The sequence below is a fragment of the Hyla sarda genome, chromosome 9, assembly GCF_029499605.1.
Source record: "Hyla sarda isolate aHylSar1 chromosome 9, aHylSar1.hap1, whole genome shotgun sequence".
Taxonomy (NCBI): Eukaryota; Metazoa; Chordata; class Amphibia; order Anura; family Hylidae; genus Hyla; species Hyla sarda.
In genome coordinates this window covers 142674031-142689919 of record NC_079197.1, presented here as the reverse complement: position 1 = coordinate 142689919, position 15889 = coordinate 142674031, and the positions used below count along the sequence as shown (strand labels likewise).

Sequence of the window (15889 nt, the reverse complement as noted above, 5' to 3'; positions counted from 1 at the left end):
AAGATGTCTTAGCGCCGGAGTACCCTTTTAAGGATTTGGACAATGTTCTGCAGAGAAACCTTGGGTCCAGACATTTATGTGTTACCGTGACACGTACCATCTACCTTAACATTATTGCAGACTCACTTCCCCTGTCATGGCAGTAGTACAGGGCAGTGGCATCTTTCAACAGGATAATGTCCTGCCACACTGGAGAAATTGTTTTAAGGTGTATTCCAAGAAAACCTCTCCTGCTCTGGACAGTTCCTGACATAGAAAGAGGTGTCAGCAGAGGGCACTGTGGTCATACAGAAAAGAACTACACAACTTCCTCTGGAGCATACTGCAGCTGATAAGTCCTGGGAGGATTAAGATTTTTATATAGAAGTCATTTACAAATCTGTTTAACTTTCTGGCACCAGTTGATCTGGTGAAGTTCATGTTTCCTGCAGTCATGTATTCAGTGCATTCGGAAAGTTTTCAGACCCTTTTAGGCCCCTCCTTCATTATTCTGCACACAGCACCCCATAATGACAAAGAAAAAACAACATGTTATAAATCTTTCAAATTTATCGAAAAGGAAAAAACAAATATCTTCCAGTGACATAAGTATTCATACCCTTTACTCAAGACTTAGGTGTAGCCCCTTTGGCAGTGTTCTTGGAGATGAGGCCACAAGGTTTAGAAACCTGGATTTGGGGATTCTCTGCCATTCTTTTCTGCAGATCCTCTCAAGCTCTGTCAGGTTGGATGGGGACCGTTGGTGGAAGATCAAATGGGTTTAAGCCAGGGCTCTGGCTGGGTCACTCAAGAACATTCACAGTCTAAGCATAGGATTGCTTTAATATATTTTTCCTGCACTTTTGGTAAATTTTTTTTTTTTTTACACTGACACCCTCCACCGTGCAAGATTACAAACATTATATTTTAATAGTTTAGACCAGTGTTTATCAACCTTTTTCGGCTTGAGGCACCCCTCCGAAGTTGTCGGGGGAACCCCTACCGTAGTTGTCGAGCAAAACAAAAAAGAGAAAAGCGCCGCAGTGCACAATGTCTATTTATCTGTGGGTATGTAGATTACAGTGCTGCTTTATACAGCAACTCACAAATGACGTCTTCTCTAATCAGCATTGTTCCCTTTTCTTCTCCATCTGGCCCGGCCATCATGACAATTTCTTCCAGCCACAATTCTTCACCGTTAAACCTGCAAAACAAACCTATTAGGCTCCGCACTTTTTTTTTACATGAGTGACAGAGGGGTGTACAAGAGTGTACATGGGTGACAGAGGGATGTAGAAGAGTGTACATGGGTGACAGGGGGCAAAGGGGGTGATTGAGGGGTGTACATTGGTGACAGAGCGGTGTTGGGGGTGGACAGGAGTGTAGATGGGTGACAGGAGTGTAGAGGAGTGTACAAGTGCCCTGCTTGTCCTCAGTGTACAGAGCCCTGCTTGTCCTCAGTGTACAGAGTCTTCTTGTCCTCAGTGTACAAAGCCCTGCTTGTCCTCTGTGTACAGAGCCCTGCTTGTCCTCTGTGTACAGAGCCCTGCTTGTCCTCAGTGTACAGAGCCCTGCTTGTCTTCAGTGTACAGAGCCCTGCTTGTCCTCAGTGTACAGAGCCCTGCTTGTCCTCATTGTACAGAGCCCCGCTTGTCCTCAGTGTACAGAGCCCTGCTTGTCCTCGGTGTACAGAGCCCTGCTTGTCCTCAGTGTACAGAGCTCTGTTTGTCCTCATTGCACAGAGCCCCGCTTGTCCTCGGTGTACAGAGCCCTGCTTGTCCTCAGTGTACAGAGCCCTTCTTGTCTTCAGTGTACAGAACCCTGCTTGTCCTCAGTGTACAGAGCCCTGCTTGTCCTCAGTGCACAGAGCCCTGCTTGTCCTCAGTGTAAAGAGCCCTGCTTGTCCTCGGTGTAAAGAGTCCTGCTTGTCGTCAGTGCACAGAGCCCTGCTTGTCCTCAGTGTACAGAGCCCTGCTTGTCCTCAGTGTACAGAAGCCCGCTTGTCCTCGGTGTACAGAGCCCTGCTTGTCCTCAGTGTACAGAGCCCTGCTTGTCCTCGGTGTAAAGAGTCCTGCTTGTCCTCAGTGTACAGATCACTTGTTTTTCCTCAGTGTACAGAGCCCTGCTTGTCCTTAGTGTACAGAGCCCTGCTTGTCCTCAGTGTTCAGAGCCCTGCTTGTCCTCAGTGTACAGAACCCTGCTTGTCCTCAGTATAAAGGGCCCTGCTTGTCCTCTGTGTACAGAGCCCTGCTTGTCGTCAGTGCACAGAGCCCTGCTTGTCCTCAGTGCACAGACCCCTGCTTGTCCTCAGTGTAAAGAGCCCTGCTTGTCCTCAGTGTACAGAACCCCGCTTGTCCTCAGTGTACAGAGCTCTGCTTGTCCTCAGTGTACAGAGCCCCGATTGTCCTCAGTGCACAGAGCCCTGCTTGTCCTCAGTGTACAGAGCCCTGTGTGGTGAGCCACCGTTGTATGGCGGGACCATGGGTGTAGCAGACTGAGTGACGGGGAAGGGTGGACATGGGTGACGGGGAGGTTGGACATGGGTGACGGGAGAGTGGACATGGGTGATGAGGAGGGTGGACATGGGTGATGGGGGTGGACTTGGGTGACGAGGGGATGGACATGGGTGATGGGGGGGTCGACATGGGTGACGGGGGTGGTCATGGATGACTGAGAGGGTGGACATGGGTGAAGGGGGTGTGGACATGGGTGAAGGGGGTGTGGACATGGGTGACGGGGGGTGGACATGGGTGACGGGGGGATGGACATGGGTGACAGGGGGCGGGGTTAGACAGGGATGAAATGGGGGTAACAACAGAGGATACAGTCGAAATGTGCTTAATGAGGCTAGGACTCCACTGAGATTTTCTCTTTCCCCCCCACATTTTTTATGTAGTACTACTACTCCCAGCATGGAACATACTGTTCCATGATGGGAGTAGTAGTACCTGTACTATAGACAGTCTGACACCCGATGCGATCGTCCATAATATAGCAGAGATGGGGCTCTATACAGCGCTTGCACCTCTGCTCTGTACTGAGTGATGTTCTATTCACATCACTGGCCGTTCATATTTTCCGCCCAGAGCTGTGATTGGCCGGATGGTTGCAGCCAATCACAGCTCTGAGCAAAATATGAATGAGTGAGTGGCCGGAGTACAGAGCAGAGATGTGAGCGATGTATACAGCCGCTCCATCTCTGCTTTAGACAGGACGATCACAGTGGATGTCAGTAGTGACACCCGCTGTGATCTGTTCTTACCTGTAGGTACTCCTACTCCCAACATGGAGCACACTCTGCTCCATGCTGGGAGCTGTAGTACCTGTATTGATAGACAGATCGCAGCGAGTGTAATTTATGACATCCGCTGCGATCTGTCTATTAATGCAGGTACTACAGCTCCCAGCATGGAGCAAAGTGTGCTCCATGTTGGGAGTAGTAGTACTTGTAGTTAAGGAAAGATCACAGCGGGTATCACTCCTGACACCCGCTGTGATCCTCCTGTATAATGTATGGATGCAGCGGCCACTCTTCTATGGTCCCCTGCACTGCCGTATATATACACATATTCTTAGAGCTGTGATAGGCTGGAACCATCTGGCCAATCACAGCTCTCTGCAGGAAATATGAATATGTGAATATATACGTCAGTGCAGGGGACCATAGAAGAGTGGCCGGAAGCATCTACACATTATACAGGAGAATCGCAACGGGTGATCTGTCAATTAGTACAGGTACTACTACTCCCATAATGGAACAGTGTGTTCAGGGCCTGACTGGGGATGAAAACCAGCCCTGGAAATAATTGCAGACCAGCCCCACAGCATCGCGTCAGCCATCAGTAGCCACGTCTAGATTTATCCCTTTACAGTACACTAATATATATGCTTGAAAAAGGCTCTTGTGTTGAGCTGAAACGTTGCTGTTGATAACATGTGGTGAATAAATTCACTTTGTTTTTGAATATTTTGGAGTGCTGCACCATCTCTTTTTGGATATCTAAAAAGGTCTCGATCAGACCTAGGACACTTGACACCCACATGCATGGGTATTTATCTCTCTCTCTCTATATATATATATATCTATATATATATAGATATATATCTATCTATATATAGATATATATATATATAGATATATATGTATATATATCTATATATATATATCTATATATATATCTGCGGGGTCAGTACTTTCCTCGGGGAGAGGACACCTCTTCAGGTGTAACGGAGATTCAAGTTAGGCCATTTAGCACTCCGCGGGCTTCTGGGTAAAAAAATATTTAAATTAGCTCACCACACCACCTTCACAGGTAGTGTTTTCTGCAAACCAGCTCAGGCTCCATTTAAGAAGTCTCAGAACTGATTGGTATTTATGCCAAGCCAGAACTCTCTCCAGAAGGAAAGAGGACCCATCTGCATACAGCTGTTTCGGTTGTTTGCCCCTCGTCAGTACAGAGCAGGGTGATCTGGCTTGGCTGTGGTGAGAGGCCAATAGTATTTTTATTTTATTTATTTATTTCCTCAATATACATTTCGAAGAAATAAATTGCTACTGTATTTCACTATGCTGGAGCAATTTATATATGTGTAAATTTTCCATGCATTATAATACTGTATATGTCTATATACCGTATTTTTCGTCCTATAGGACGCACCGGCGTATAAGACGCACCCAATTTTTAGGGGCAAAATCTAAAAAAATAAAGATTTTGAACCCAATAGTGGTCTTCAACCTGCGGACCTCCAGATGTTGCAAAACTACAACTCCCTGCATGCCCGGACAGCCGTTGGCTGTCCGGGCATGCTGGGAGTTGTAGTTTTGCAACATCTGGAGGTCCGCAGATTGAAGACCACTGCATAGGAGGTAATACTCACGTGTCCCCTCCGCTCCGGACCCGTCACCGCTGCCCTGGATGTCGCTCCATCGCTGTCGCCGTGTCCCCGTCGCTCCGGGAACGTCTCTGCTGCCGGACGGTTATCCTCGCTCTCTGTCGCCGCCATCACGTGGTTACGCACGCCGACGCACGTACGCGACGACGTGATGACGAGGAAGGAGAGCGCCGGCATACAGGGGATCCCTGAACGGAGAAGACACCAAGGAGGCAGGTAAGGTCCCTCCCGGTGTCCTGTAAGCACTAACCCGGCTATTCAGTCGTGCTGTTCGGGACCGCCGCGGTGAAATTGCGGCGGTCCCGAACAGCCCGACTGAACAGCCGGATTAGTGTCACTTTCCCTTCAGATGCGGCGGTCAGTTTTGATTGCCGCGTCTGAAGGGTTAATACAGGGCATCACCGCGATCAGGGTGTATTCGCCGTATAAGACGCACCGACTTTTTCCCCCAGTATTGGGGAAGAAAAAGTGCGTCTTATACGGCGAAAAATACGGTAAGTCATACATTTACCTAGTAAGGCTGGGTTCACACTACGTTTTGTAACTCCGGTTCCCGTATACGGCTGGAAGAAGGGGGGGGGGGCGTGGCTTAATCGCGGCGCCCGCACTCAGCCGTATAGGGGAACCGTATGTAATGCATGTCTATGAGCCGACCGGAGTGAACCACAGCCTCCGGTCGGCTGCTTTTTCGTCCGTATGCGGTTTCCCGACCGCAGGCAAAAACGTGGTCGACCGTGTTTTTGCCTATGGTCAGGAAACCGCATACGGCCAAAAAAGCAGCCAACCGCAGGCTGCGGTTCACTCCGGTCGGCTCATAGACATACATTAAATACGGTTCCCCTATACGGCTGAGTGCGGGCGCCGCGATTAAGCCACGCCCCCCCTTCTCCCAGCCGTATACGGGAACCGTAGTTACAAAATGTAGTGTGCACCCAGCCTTACAATAGTATGGGAGGAAAAGAAATATTACCATCACACTGTAACTGACCAAGTCCTCTATACTTAGACTGATATTAACACCTTACACCTTACATATTACCATCATACGGTTACTGACCAAATCCTGTATACCAGTGTTTCCCAACCTTTTTCGGCTCAGGGCACCCCTCCGGAATTTTTTTTTTCGCGGGGCACCCTGACCTTTTTTTTAAAAGCCACAGTGCACAAAAATTCCAATATCTATTTATCAGTGGATATGTAGTTTAAAGTGCTGCTTTATACAGCAACTCACCAATGACATCTTCTCTGATCAGCGTCATTTGTCTGGTCTGGACCGTCCTGACCATTTCTTCCAGCCACAACTCTTCACCGTTAAACCTGCAAAACAAACCTATTAGGCTCCGCACTTTACCAGCATCATCCTCCAGATTCCCCTTTTACAAGTGAAGAGGAATACAGGGGCATATAGGTGTAAAGGGGTAACAGAGGGGGTGTACATGGGAGACAGGTGTGTAGAGGAGTGTATGGGGGAGACAGAGGGCTGTACATGGGTGACAAAGGGGTGTACATGGGAGACAGGTGTGTAGAGGAGTGACAGAGGGGTGTAAAGGATTGTACATGGGTGGCAGAGGGGTGTAAAGCGGTGTACATGGGTGGCAGAGGGGTATAAAGGGGTGTACATGGGAGACAGGTGTGTAGAGGAGTGTACATGGGGGTGACAGAGGGGTATAGGGGGTGATAGATGGGTTTACAGTGGTGGCAGAGGGTTGTAGAGTAGTCTACATGGGTGACAGAGGGGTATTGAGGAGTGTACATGGGTGACAGAGGGGTGTAGAGGAGTGTACATGGGTGACAGGGGTGTAGAGGAGTGTACATGGGTGACAGAGGGGTGTAGAGGAGTGTACATGGGTGACAGAGAGATGTAGAGGAGTGTATATGGGTGACAGAGGGGTGTAGAGGAGTGTACATGGGTGGCAGAGGGGTGTAGAGGAGTGTACATGGGTGGCAGAGGGGTGGACATGGGTGGCAGAGGGGTGTAAATGGGTGGCAGAGGGGTGTAGAGGGGTGTACATGGGTGACAGAGGGGTGGACAGGAGTGACAAGGTGGTAACGGGTGACAAAGGGACAGAGGGGTGTACATGGGTGACAAGTATGTGGTCAGAGGGGTGGACAATGAGGGGTGAACATGGGTGAGAGGGGGGATGCATATGGGTGAGGAGGGGATGCACATGGGGGAGAGGGGGGTGGATATGGGTGAGAGGGGGGTGGACATGGGTGAGGGGGGATGCACATGGGTGAGGGGGGGATGCACATGGGTGAGGGGGGATGCACATGGGTGAGAGGGGGGATGCACATGGGTGAGGGGGGGTGCACATGTGTAGAGGAGTGTACATGGGGGTGACAGAGGGGTGTACATGGGTGACAAAGGGGTGTTCATGGGAGACAGGTGTGTAGAGGAGTACATGGGGGTGAAAGAGGGGTGTAGGGGATGATAGACGGGTTTACAGTGGTGGCAGAGGGTTGTAGAGTAGTCTACATGGGTGACAGAGGGGTATTGAGGAGTGTACATGGGTGACAGAGGGGTGTAGAGGAGTGTACATGGGTGACAGGGGTGTAGAGGAGTGTACATGGGTGGCAGAGGGGTATAAAGGGGTGTACATGGGTGGCAAAGGGGTGTACATGGGTTGCAGAGGGGTGTAAAGGGGTGTACATGGGTTGCAGAGGGGTGTAGAGGAGTGTACATGGGTGACAGGGGTGTAGAGGGGTATACATGGGTGACAGAGGGGTGTAGAGGGGTATACATGGGTGACAGAAGGGTATAGAGGAGTGTACATGGGTGGCAGAGGAGTGTAGAGGGGTGTACATGGGTTGCAGAGGGGTGTAAAGGGGTGTACATTGGTTGCAGAGGGGTGTAGAGGAGTGTACATGGGTGACAGAGGGGTATAGGGGAGTGTAGATGGGTGACAGAGGGGTGTAGAGGGGTATACATGGGTGACAGAGGGGTAAAGAGGAGTGTACATGGGTGACAGAGGGGTGTAGAGGAGTGTACATGGGTGGCAGAGGGGTGTAGAGAAGTGTACATGGGTGACAGGGGTGTAGAGGAGTGTACATGGGTGACAGAGGGGTGTAGAGGAGTGTACATGGGTGACAGAGGGGTATAGAGGAGTGTACATGGGTGACAGAGAGATGTAGAGGAGTGTATATGGGTGACAGAGGGGTATAGAGGAGTGTACATGGGTGGCAGAGGAGTGTAGAGGGCTGTACATGGTTGCAGAAGGGTGTAAAGGTGTGTACATGGGTTGCAGAGGGGTGTAGGGGAGTGTACATGGGTGACAGAGGGGTGTAGAGGAGTGTACATGGGTGACAGAGAGATGTAGAGGAGTGTACATGGGTGACAGGGGTGTAGAGGAGTGTACATGGGTGACAGAGGGGTGTAGAGGAGTGTACATGGGTGACAGAGAGATGTAGAGGAGTGTACATGGGTGACAGAGGGGTGTAGAGGAGTGTACATGGGTGGCAGAGGGGTGTAGAGGAGTGTACATGGCTGGCAGAGGGGTGGACATGGGCGGCAGAGGGGTGTAAATGGGTGGCAGAGGGGTGTAGAGGGGTGTACATGGGTGACAGAGGGGTGGACAGGAGTGACAAGGTGGTAACGGGTGACAAAGGGACAGAGGGGTGTACATGGGTGACAAGTATGTGGTCAGAGGGGTGGACAATGAGGGGTGAACATGGGTGAGAGGGGGGATGCATATGGGTGAGGAGGGGATGCACATGGGTGAGGGGGGATGCACATGGGTGAGGGGGGATGCACATGGGGGAGAAGGGGGTGGGTATGGGTGAGAGGGGGGTGGACATGGGTGAGGGGGATGCACATGGGTGAGGGGGGATGCACATGGGTGAGGGGGGGATGCACATTGGTGAGAGGGGGGATGCACATGGGTGAGGGGGGGTGCACATGGGTGAGGGGGATGCACATGGGTGAGGGGGGATTCACATGGGTGAGGGGGGAATGCACATGGGTGAGGGGGGATGCACATGGGTGAGGGGGGATGCACTTGGGTGAGGGGGGATATGCAAGGGTGAGGGGGGATGCACATGGGTGAGGGGGGGGAGAATGGATATGGTACAGTACCTCAAGCAAGCCATTTTTCTTCCCTGTTCTTCCAATCTCTGGCAGGGCACCGGCTCCGGCAGGGCAATTATTCACTGCGCCGCAGGGGAGAGGGGGACGCTGGGGCACGGGTAACTACACCGGCCCGGCTCAGCTTTTGCATACTTCCCCTCTCTGGGCCGCAGGGGAAAGGGGGAAGCTAAGGGACGCTGGGGGACGTAGGGGTACGCTGAAGCCTAGAACAGCAGCCCCTGATCATGTGATTCCTCCTCCTCCATGTGACTGATCACATGACGGTGACATCATCGCAGGTCTTGTTACAGCCTCAGGCGCACGCACATCGTAGCTTCCCTCCCCCCTGCGGTGCCGGGGAGGGAAATAAAAAATAAATAAAATCACGGTTGGGAATCACTGCACTACTTGCTGCCTCTGGATGCGCAGGTACTGGGTTGAGTGGCAGGGCTGGGAGCCTACAGCTCATATCTCCGCCTCTCTGTGGCCGCTTCACACAAGGTCCTGACTTAAAGGGGTAGTCTAGTGGTGAAAAACGTATCCCCTATCCTAAGGATAGGGGATAAGTTTGAGATCGCGGGGGGTCTGACCGCTGGGGCCCCCTGCGATCTCTCTGTACAGGGCCCCGGCTCTCCGGCCAGATAGCGGGTGTCCACCCCCGCACGAAGCGCCGGCCGACATGCCCCCTCAATACATCTCAATGGCAGAGACGGAGGGTAATTGGGGTGATTTATAGTTTCTGACTGCTTGTTCGGTCATACCTTAGATTGCCTTTACCTTGGGCTGAGATGGGCTGGTATTGCCCTGCCAAGAACCCGGCGGTGGGTGGGATACCGCCTTATGCTGCTCTCCTAGTGGCTAGTATTCTGTTCACTGTTAGTGCTGTTACCAAAACTTTTATGTTTTTTCGTATATGTTTATTTCTCTTGTTTCGGTCCTTCCTTTCTTTCTCTCTTATCTTCTCTCTTGGTTTGTCTCTTCTCTTTCACCTCTTCCCTTCTCCTACCCTTCCCTTTTACCCCTTTTCTGCCCCTCCCTATCCTCCCTGTCCCCCTGACCCTTGGTGAACCACCATGGATACATTATCTGTCTGTTCGTTTAATGTGAAGGGTCTGAATGTCCCTGAAAAGCGACGCCAAATATCTAGGTACCTACATAAGCAAAAGGTGTTAATTGTCCTGTTTCAGGAAACGCATTTTCTATCTACTAGTTGCCCGGTGATTAATGACCGGTTATATCCAGTATGGTTTCACACAATGTCTACTGATTCTAAATCTAAAGGGGTGTCTATAGCCTTTCATAGGTCCTTCCAGCCTACTGTATTGAAATCATCATGTGACCCTCATGGTCGCTATGTGTTTATACAATTCTCTCATTCCTCCCATGTATTCACCGTTGCCTCTGTTTATTTTCCTAACCAGGGACAGGTTTCCTTTGCCTCTAAGGTCCTCCATCTTCTGGATGAATTTGCTGGCTCCTCGCAGATAATCTTGGGGGTTGATTTCAACTGGGTATGGGATCATCTCTTGGACACATCCACTGGTAAGTCCTCTTTGTCCTTTGCAGCTTTGCGTAGACTGAGGAAAGAACTCCTTGATCGCCGGTTGGTGGACGTGTGACGCGCGAATCACCCCAGGGTTAGGGACTTTACCTTTTTTTCACCTGCCCATAAATCCTATAGTCGCCTAGATATGGTGTTCCTTAGCCATCATCTCCTTTCTCTTTACCCACGCGCATCTATTGCCCCGATAGTATGGTTGGACCATGCCCCGGTCCTTGTCAGCATACAATTATCTCCTAGTGCTCCCCGTGCGTTCTCCTGGAGGCTAAATGATCATCTTCTTAAGGATGTTTTATGTGTGCAGGAAGTCAAAAGAGTGATCTCTGAATTTTTGGAAATCCATGCCTCCGACGCTACCTCGGCGCCTACTCAATGGGAAGCGTTGAAGTGTACGGTCCATGGCATATTTATAGCTCATGGCTCCCGTCTCAAAAAAGAGCATGCTAGCCAATTACGTACTCTCTTTGACTCCCTAGCCTCCTTGGAAGCATCAAATAAGAGATCTTATAATGATGCCACTAGGGCCCAAATTTCCTCTGTTCGACAACAGATACTCACTTGTTTAGATAGGAGATTGTTTTGCTTAAGGGAAAGGGTGCATAGGGGATACTACGAGTACGCTGACAAGGCTGGCTCCTGGCTCTCCAGGGCTTTACACTCACGATTGTCCACCCCTTACATCTTATCCCTGACATCTCCCACGTCCGGAAAATTACACTCAACACCGCAGATTGTTGAAGAGTAGTGTTGCTCGCGAATATTCGCAATATGAATTTTATTCGCGAATATCGCATATTCGCTAATTCAGGAATATTCGCGAATATAGCACTATATATTCGTAATTACGAATATTCGTATTTAAATTTTTTTTTCACAGTACACATCTCAGTGATCACCCCTCTCTGCTTCCAGCTTGTGTGGTGTAAAGAAGGCTCTAATACTACTGTGTGAGACTGGCGTGCAAATTTTCGCATATGCAAACATTCGCATATGGTAATTTTTATATATGCAAATTTTCGCATAGGTGAATGTTCGCATATGCGGAAATAAAACGTGAATATTACAAATATGTGAATTTAGCGAATATATGAGGAATAATCGTCCATATATTCGCAAAATATCGCAAATTCGAATATGGCCTATGCCGCTCAACACTATTGAAGAGTTCCGAACCTATTATCAATCCTTATATAATATCAAGGGTAGATATTCGGATCTCCCTGTTTCTGCTTTGCATGATAAAATTAATTCTTACTTAGACCACCATACTCTTTCTGCTCTGTCCTCCTCATCTTGGGAGCATCTGGAGCGGCCGCTGGAGCTTGGGGAGGTGACCGACGCCATCAAAGTTTTGAAAAACGGTAAGAGTCCGGGACCCGATGGGTTTATGGCTCGATTTTGTAAACTGTTCTCTGGCATGGTAGCTCCTCCTTTATTACGATCTTTTAATTCTATAAGTGATGGTGCTCGCTTCCCTCCTCAGGCTCTAGCTGCCCATATCACGGTGCTCCCGAAACCTAATAAAGACCCTTCTAGCTTTAGTAATTATCGACCCATTTCGCTCCTTAATATAGATCTCAAATTGTACTCTAAGATCTTGGCCTTACGTTTAGGCCCCTTACTACCCTCACTTATACATACTGATCAAGTGGGCTTTGTCATGGGCCGCGAAGCTAGGGATAATACCTTGAAGTCATACTCTCTCATTGCCGCAGCCAAATCCAAAAGCCTTCCCTTTTGCCTTCTTTCTATAGACGCTGAAAAGGCCTTCGATAGAGTAGGTTGGGAGTTTCTGGATCTGGCTTTGGCCCATATGGGGAAGGGACCTAGGTTTCACAACCATATCCTGGCCCTTTATGGAGGTGTAACAGCCCAAGTTAAGGTGAATGGTGTGCTGTCGGCCCCGTTTGATGTTAGAAATGGGACACGGCAGGATTGCCTCCCTATCCCCGCTTCTTTATGTGATTGCGATGGAATATTTGGCTGTGGCATTGAGACAGAACGACTCCATCAGGGGTCTCTCCTTCCGTTCCTCCACTTATAAGCTGTCGCTTATTGCTGACGACATACTGTCATATGTTTCCTCCCCTCGTATTTCCATCCCTGTTATTCTTTCCGAGTTCGCAGACTATGGTGCTTTGAGTAATTTCAATATTAACTCACATAAATCGGAACTTCTCAACATCTCCATGCCCCAAGATGTCTTTACTGAGCTCACCTCCCAATTTCCCTTCAAAACTCCACACAACACAATTACGTATTTAGGCATACAATTGGGACCTGATCTTTCCTCCTTGTTCCATATTAATTATCTCCCCTTACTGAGCTCACTGAAATGGGACTTCTCCTCCTGGGGCAAGCTCACGCTCTCATGGTTTGGCAGGATGGCAGTTGTCAAGATGGATGTTTTACCACGTTTACTATATCTTATGCAGACGCTGCCCTTTCGGATTCCGGTGTCCTTCTTCTCCAGGCTCCGCTCCATGATAACCAGATTCATTTGGTCCGTGGGTGGTCCTAGATTACGTTATCAGATCCTGATACGGAGCCGGGAGAGGGGAGGCGCGGGACTCCCGGACACTGTGGCACTCCATCCTACATACCTCAGACATTTCATCCCGCCCTGGACCCCTCACTCCTCTGTTTAGTAATCCGGCTCTTGTTCATGACACGGCAGTCCTTGCCTTATTGTCCTGTTCCGCTGCTTCCCTTCCCAGATTGCGTGTGGTGACCACCTCCTCTACCCTGGTCCCCCTGGCTTCCCTCAATACTGACTCTCCTGGTTCATGGTTTACCTATGAGCTCCTTCGGTCATACTAACTATCCCTGCATCCGAACTCACAATTACATAGATCACTGACTGGTTTTGAGACTGTGCACTCTTTCCTCTCCACCTATACATACCATTTCCTCAGTCTACGCGATGCTGCGAAGTACAGTAGACGACCCGATCAAACCAGACTTTATTGCTCGATGGGAGACGGATCTGGATCGTGTTTTCTCTGACTCCGAGATAGTTAAGATTTTTACTCTGACACACAGGGCTTCTCTTTCCTCTAGGATACAGGAGCATAATTTCAAGGTTCTATGTCGGTGGTATAGATGTCCTGGCCACTTACATAGGATTTTCCCTACGGTACCGGCGATGTGTTGGCGTTGTGGTCAGGGATTGGGTTCTTACCTTCATACCTGGTGGGATTGCCCTCTAATCCATTCCTTCTGGGACGAGGGTTTCCTCGGGCTCGATCTCTCCTGACCCCGCCATAACCCTTCTCTCTCTATTGCCTGGCTCTTTGTCTGGGGCAAAAAAGCGTCTCCTGAGGCACTTTCTTGGTGCTGCAAGAGCGGTTATCCCTCGCCACTGGAAGACTACGGTGACGCCCACGAGAGTCGAGCTGGTAGAAACGATAAATAGGATTCGTAGGATGGAGGAGATGGTAGCTACTGATAATGACAAATTGGATGTCTTTACGGTGGTCTGGGCCTCCTGGGACAGTAATAGGGAATCGGCAGAATTTCTAACTTGGTTATGTTAGTTCATATGTCCTTTCCATGGTGGCTTCTCTTCCCTCCCTCCCTTCCTTACCCGTTCCCCCGCCTCCCCTCCTCCTGACTTTCTTATTCTTTTCTTACTTTTCCTACTTGTTTGTCCTACTGAACCCTTCTCTTATTGTGTTCTTCGACTTTGCTTCTTTCTTTTGTCTTGTATTCCTTTTACTGTACGTCTATTGGTGTTATTGTGACCGGCATGATTGGGTAATAAGGGGATATTTTGAGCTGGTGTTTAAATTAGTGCAGTGGGGGCCATGCCTTCCCTCTATATTAATGTATCCCTTTGATGGTTGTGGCTGTTGTGAGCAGTGTTATGGTGTTTATGGGGATGTGCTGGTGGCGGCTTCCTTATGGAGGTTGCGTTTTATTCTTAAGGGACGGCTGGCCACTCCTGCATGGAATTGTGTACCCCTACTCATTCAGGTCTTCTGTGTAAGCAATAGATTGTTTTAAACTGTCTTGTTATATTTTTATTGTCAAACTCCAATAAAAACGTATTTGTCATAAAGCCACCAAAAGGCGGCCTGGATTGTGGGGTATGATCCCCACCCTTCACTTGATCATTCCCAGTAAGAGCTGTCCCGATTGGCCATCCAGCTATATTATGGCCAGAGTGTCAGTCTCCATCGCAGCACAGACACAGGAGCCTTGGTGACATATATCGCCCATGAACCACAATGCCTTTCACCTTCTCACATACCCCCCCTTTGTTCAAGCCTGAGTGGGCGCAACAGTGGACTCGTGATAGGGCATCGGCATTGCCTAGCATACGACCCACTCTGTGTTCAACCCTAAACTTGAAATTCTGTAATGACAGAAACCACCTGGTGACCCTGACATTTTTGTCCTTGGCCTGGCACATCCACTTAAGGGGGGAATGATCCGTCACAAGACAAAACTTCCTGCCCAACAGATAATAGTGGAGAGACTCGAGTGACCACTTAATGGCCAGGCACTCTCTCTCACTATACTAGACATGGTCTTGGCCGGGGTCAGTTTGTGGCTGAGAAAGACAACGGGATGCTCTACCCCATTGACTTCTTGGGAGAGTACAGTACCAAGACCTACCTCAGAGGCATCGGTCTGTACCACAAATTCCCTTTTGAAGTCTGGTGTCACAAACATATAGGGCCTGCTCTGCCTGTGCGTTCCAGTGCACCATTACGGACTTGCATCCCTTTAGGAGGTCTGTTATGGGCACAGTCACTGTAGTAAAATGGGGGATGAATCTCATATAGTAACCCACCATTCCTAGAAATGACTTCACCTGTCGGGTAGTGACAGCTCGGGGCCAATTCCGGATAGCCTCTATTTTGTTTACCTGGGGTTTGACAACTTCACGCCCAATGACAAACCCCAGGTATTTGTCTCTTCCAACCTATGGCACATTTTTGGGGTTAGCAGTTAACCCGGCCTCCTAAGGTAGTCTACCACTGCCTGTTCTTTTGGAAGGTGACTTTCCCAGTCTGTACTGTGGATGATGATATCGTCCAGATAAGCTGAGGCATTCCGACGATGTGGCCGAAGTACAATATCCATTAGCCTTTGAAACGTAGTGGGAGCGCCATGTACACCAAAGGGTAACACCTTCTACTGAAATAAACCTTCTGGTGTGACAAAGGCTATTTTCTCTTTGGCAGCCTCCGTCAAGGGCACCTGCCAGTACCCTTTTGTGAGGTCCAAAACAGAAAAACTACCGAGCCTGTCCTAGCCTTTCAAGAAGCTCATCAACTCTGGGCATGGGATATGCATCAAACTTGGACACCTCATTAAGTTTGCGGAGATTGTTACAGAACTGCAGCGCACCGTCTGGCTTCGGTATTAAGACTATTGGACTGGCC

The 15889-nt window shown here is 49.5% G+C and overlaps 1 protein-coding gene across 4 annotated transcripts in view; it reads left to right on the top strand.

Annotated features, from left to right (window-relative positions):
- The window catches only part of LOC130290250 (cytochrome P450 2F2-like), a 331651-nt gene that overhangs the window by 84707 nt on the left and 231055 nt on the right, over positions 1–15889 (top strand). For 2 of the 4 annotated variants that reach the window (XM_056537606.1, XM_056537607.1), the window contains one exon: positions 10357–10477. The exons of 1 other annotated variant lie outside the window; for it this stretch is intronic. In XM_056537606.1, the coding sequence (XP_056393581.1) occupies positions 10449–10477 (29 nt within the window). In that variant the 5' untranslated portion in view covers positions 10357–10448. Of the gene's footprint in view, positions 1–10356; positions 10478–15889 lie in introns of those variants that run through there. One more of the 4 variants, XM_056537604.1, reaches the window with a different exon arrangement.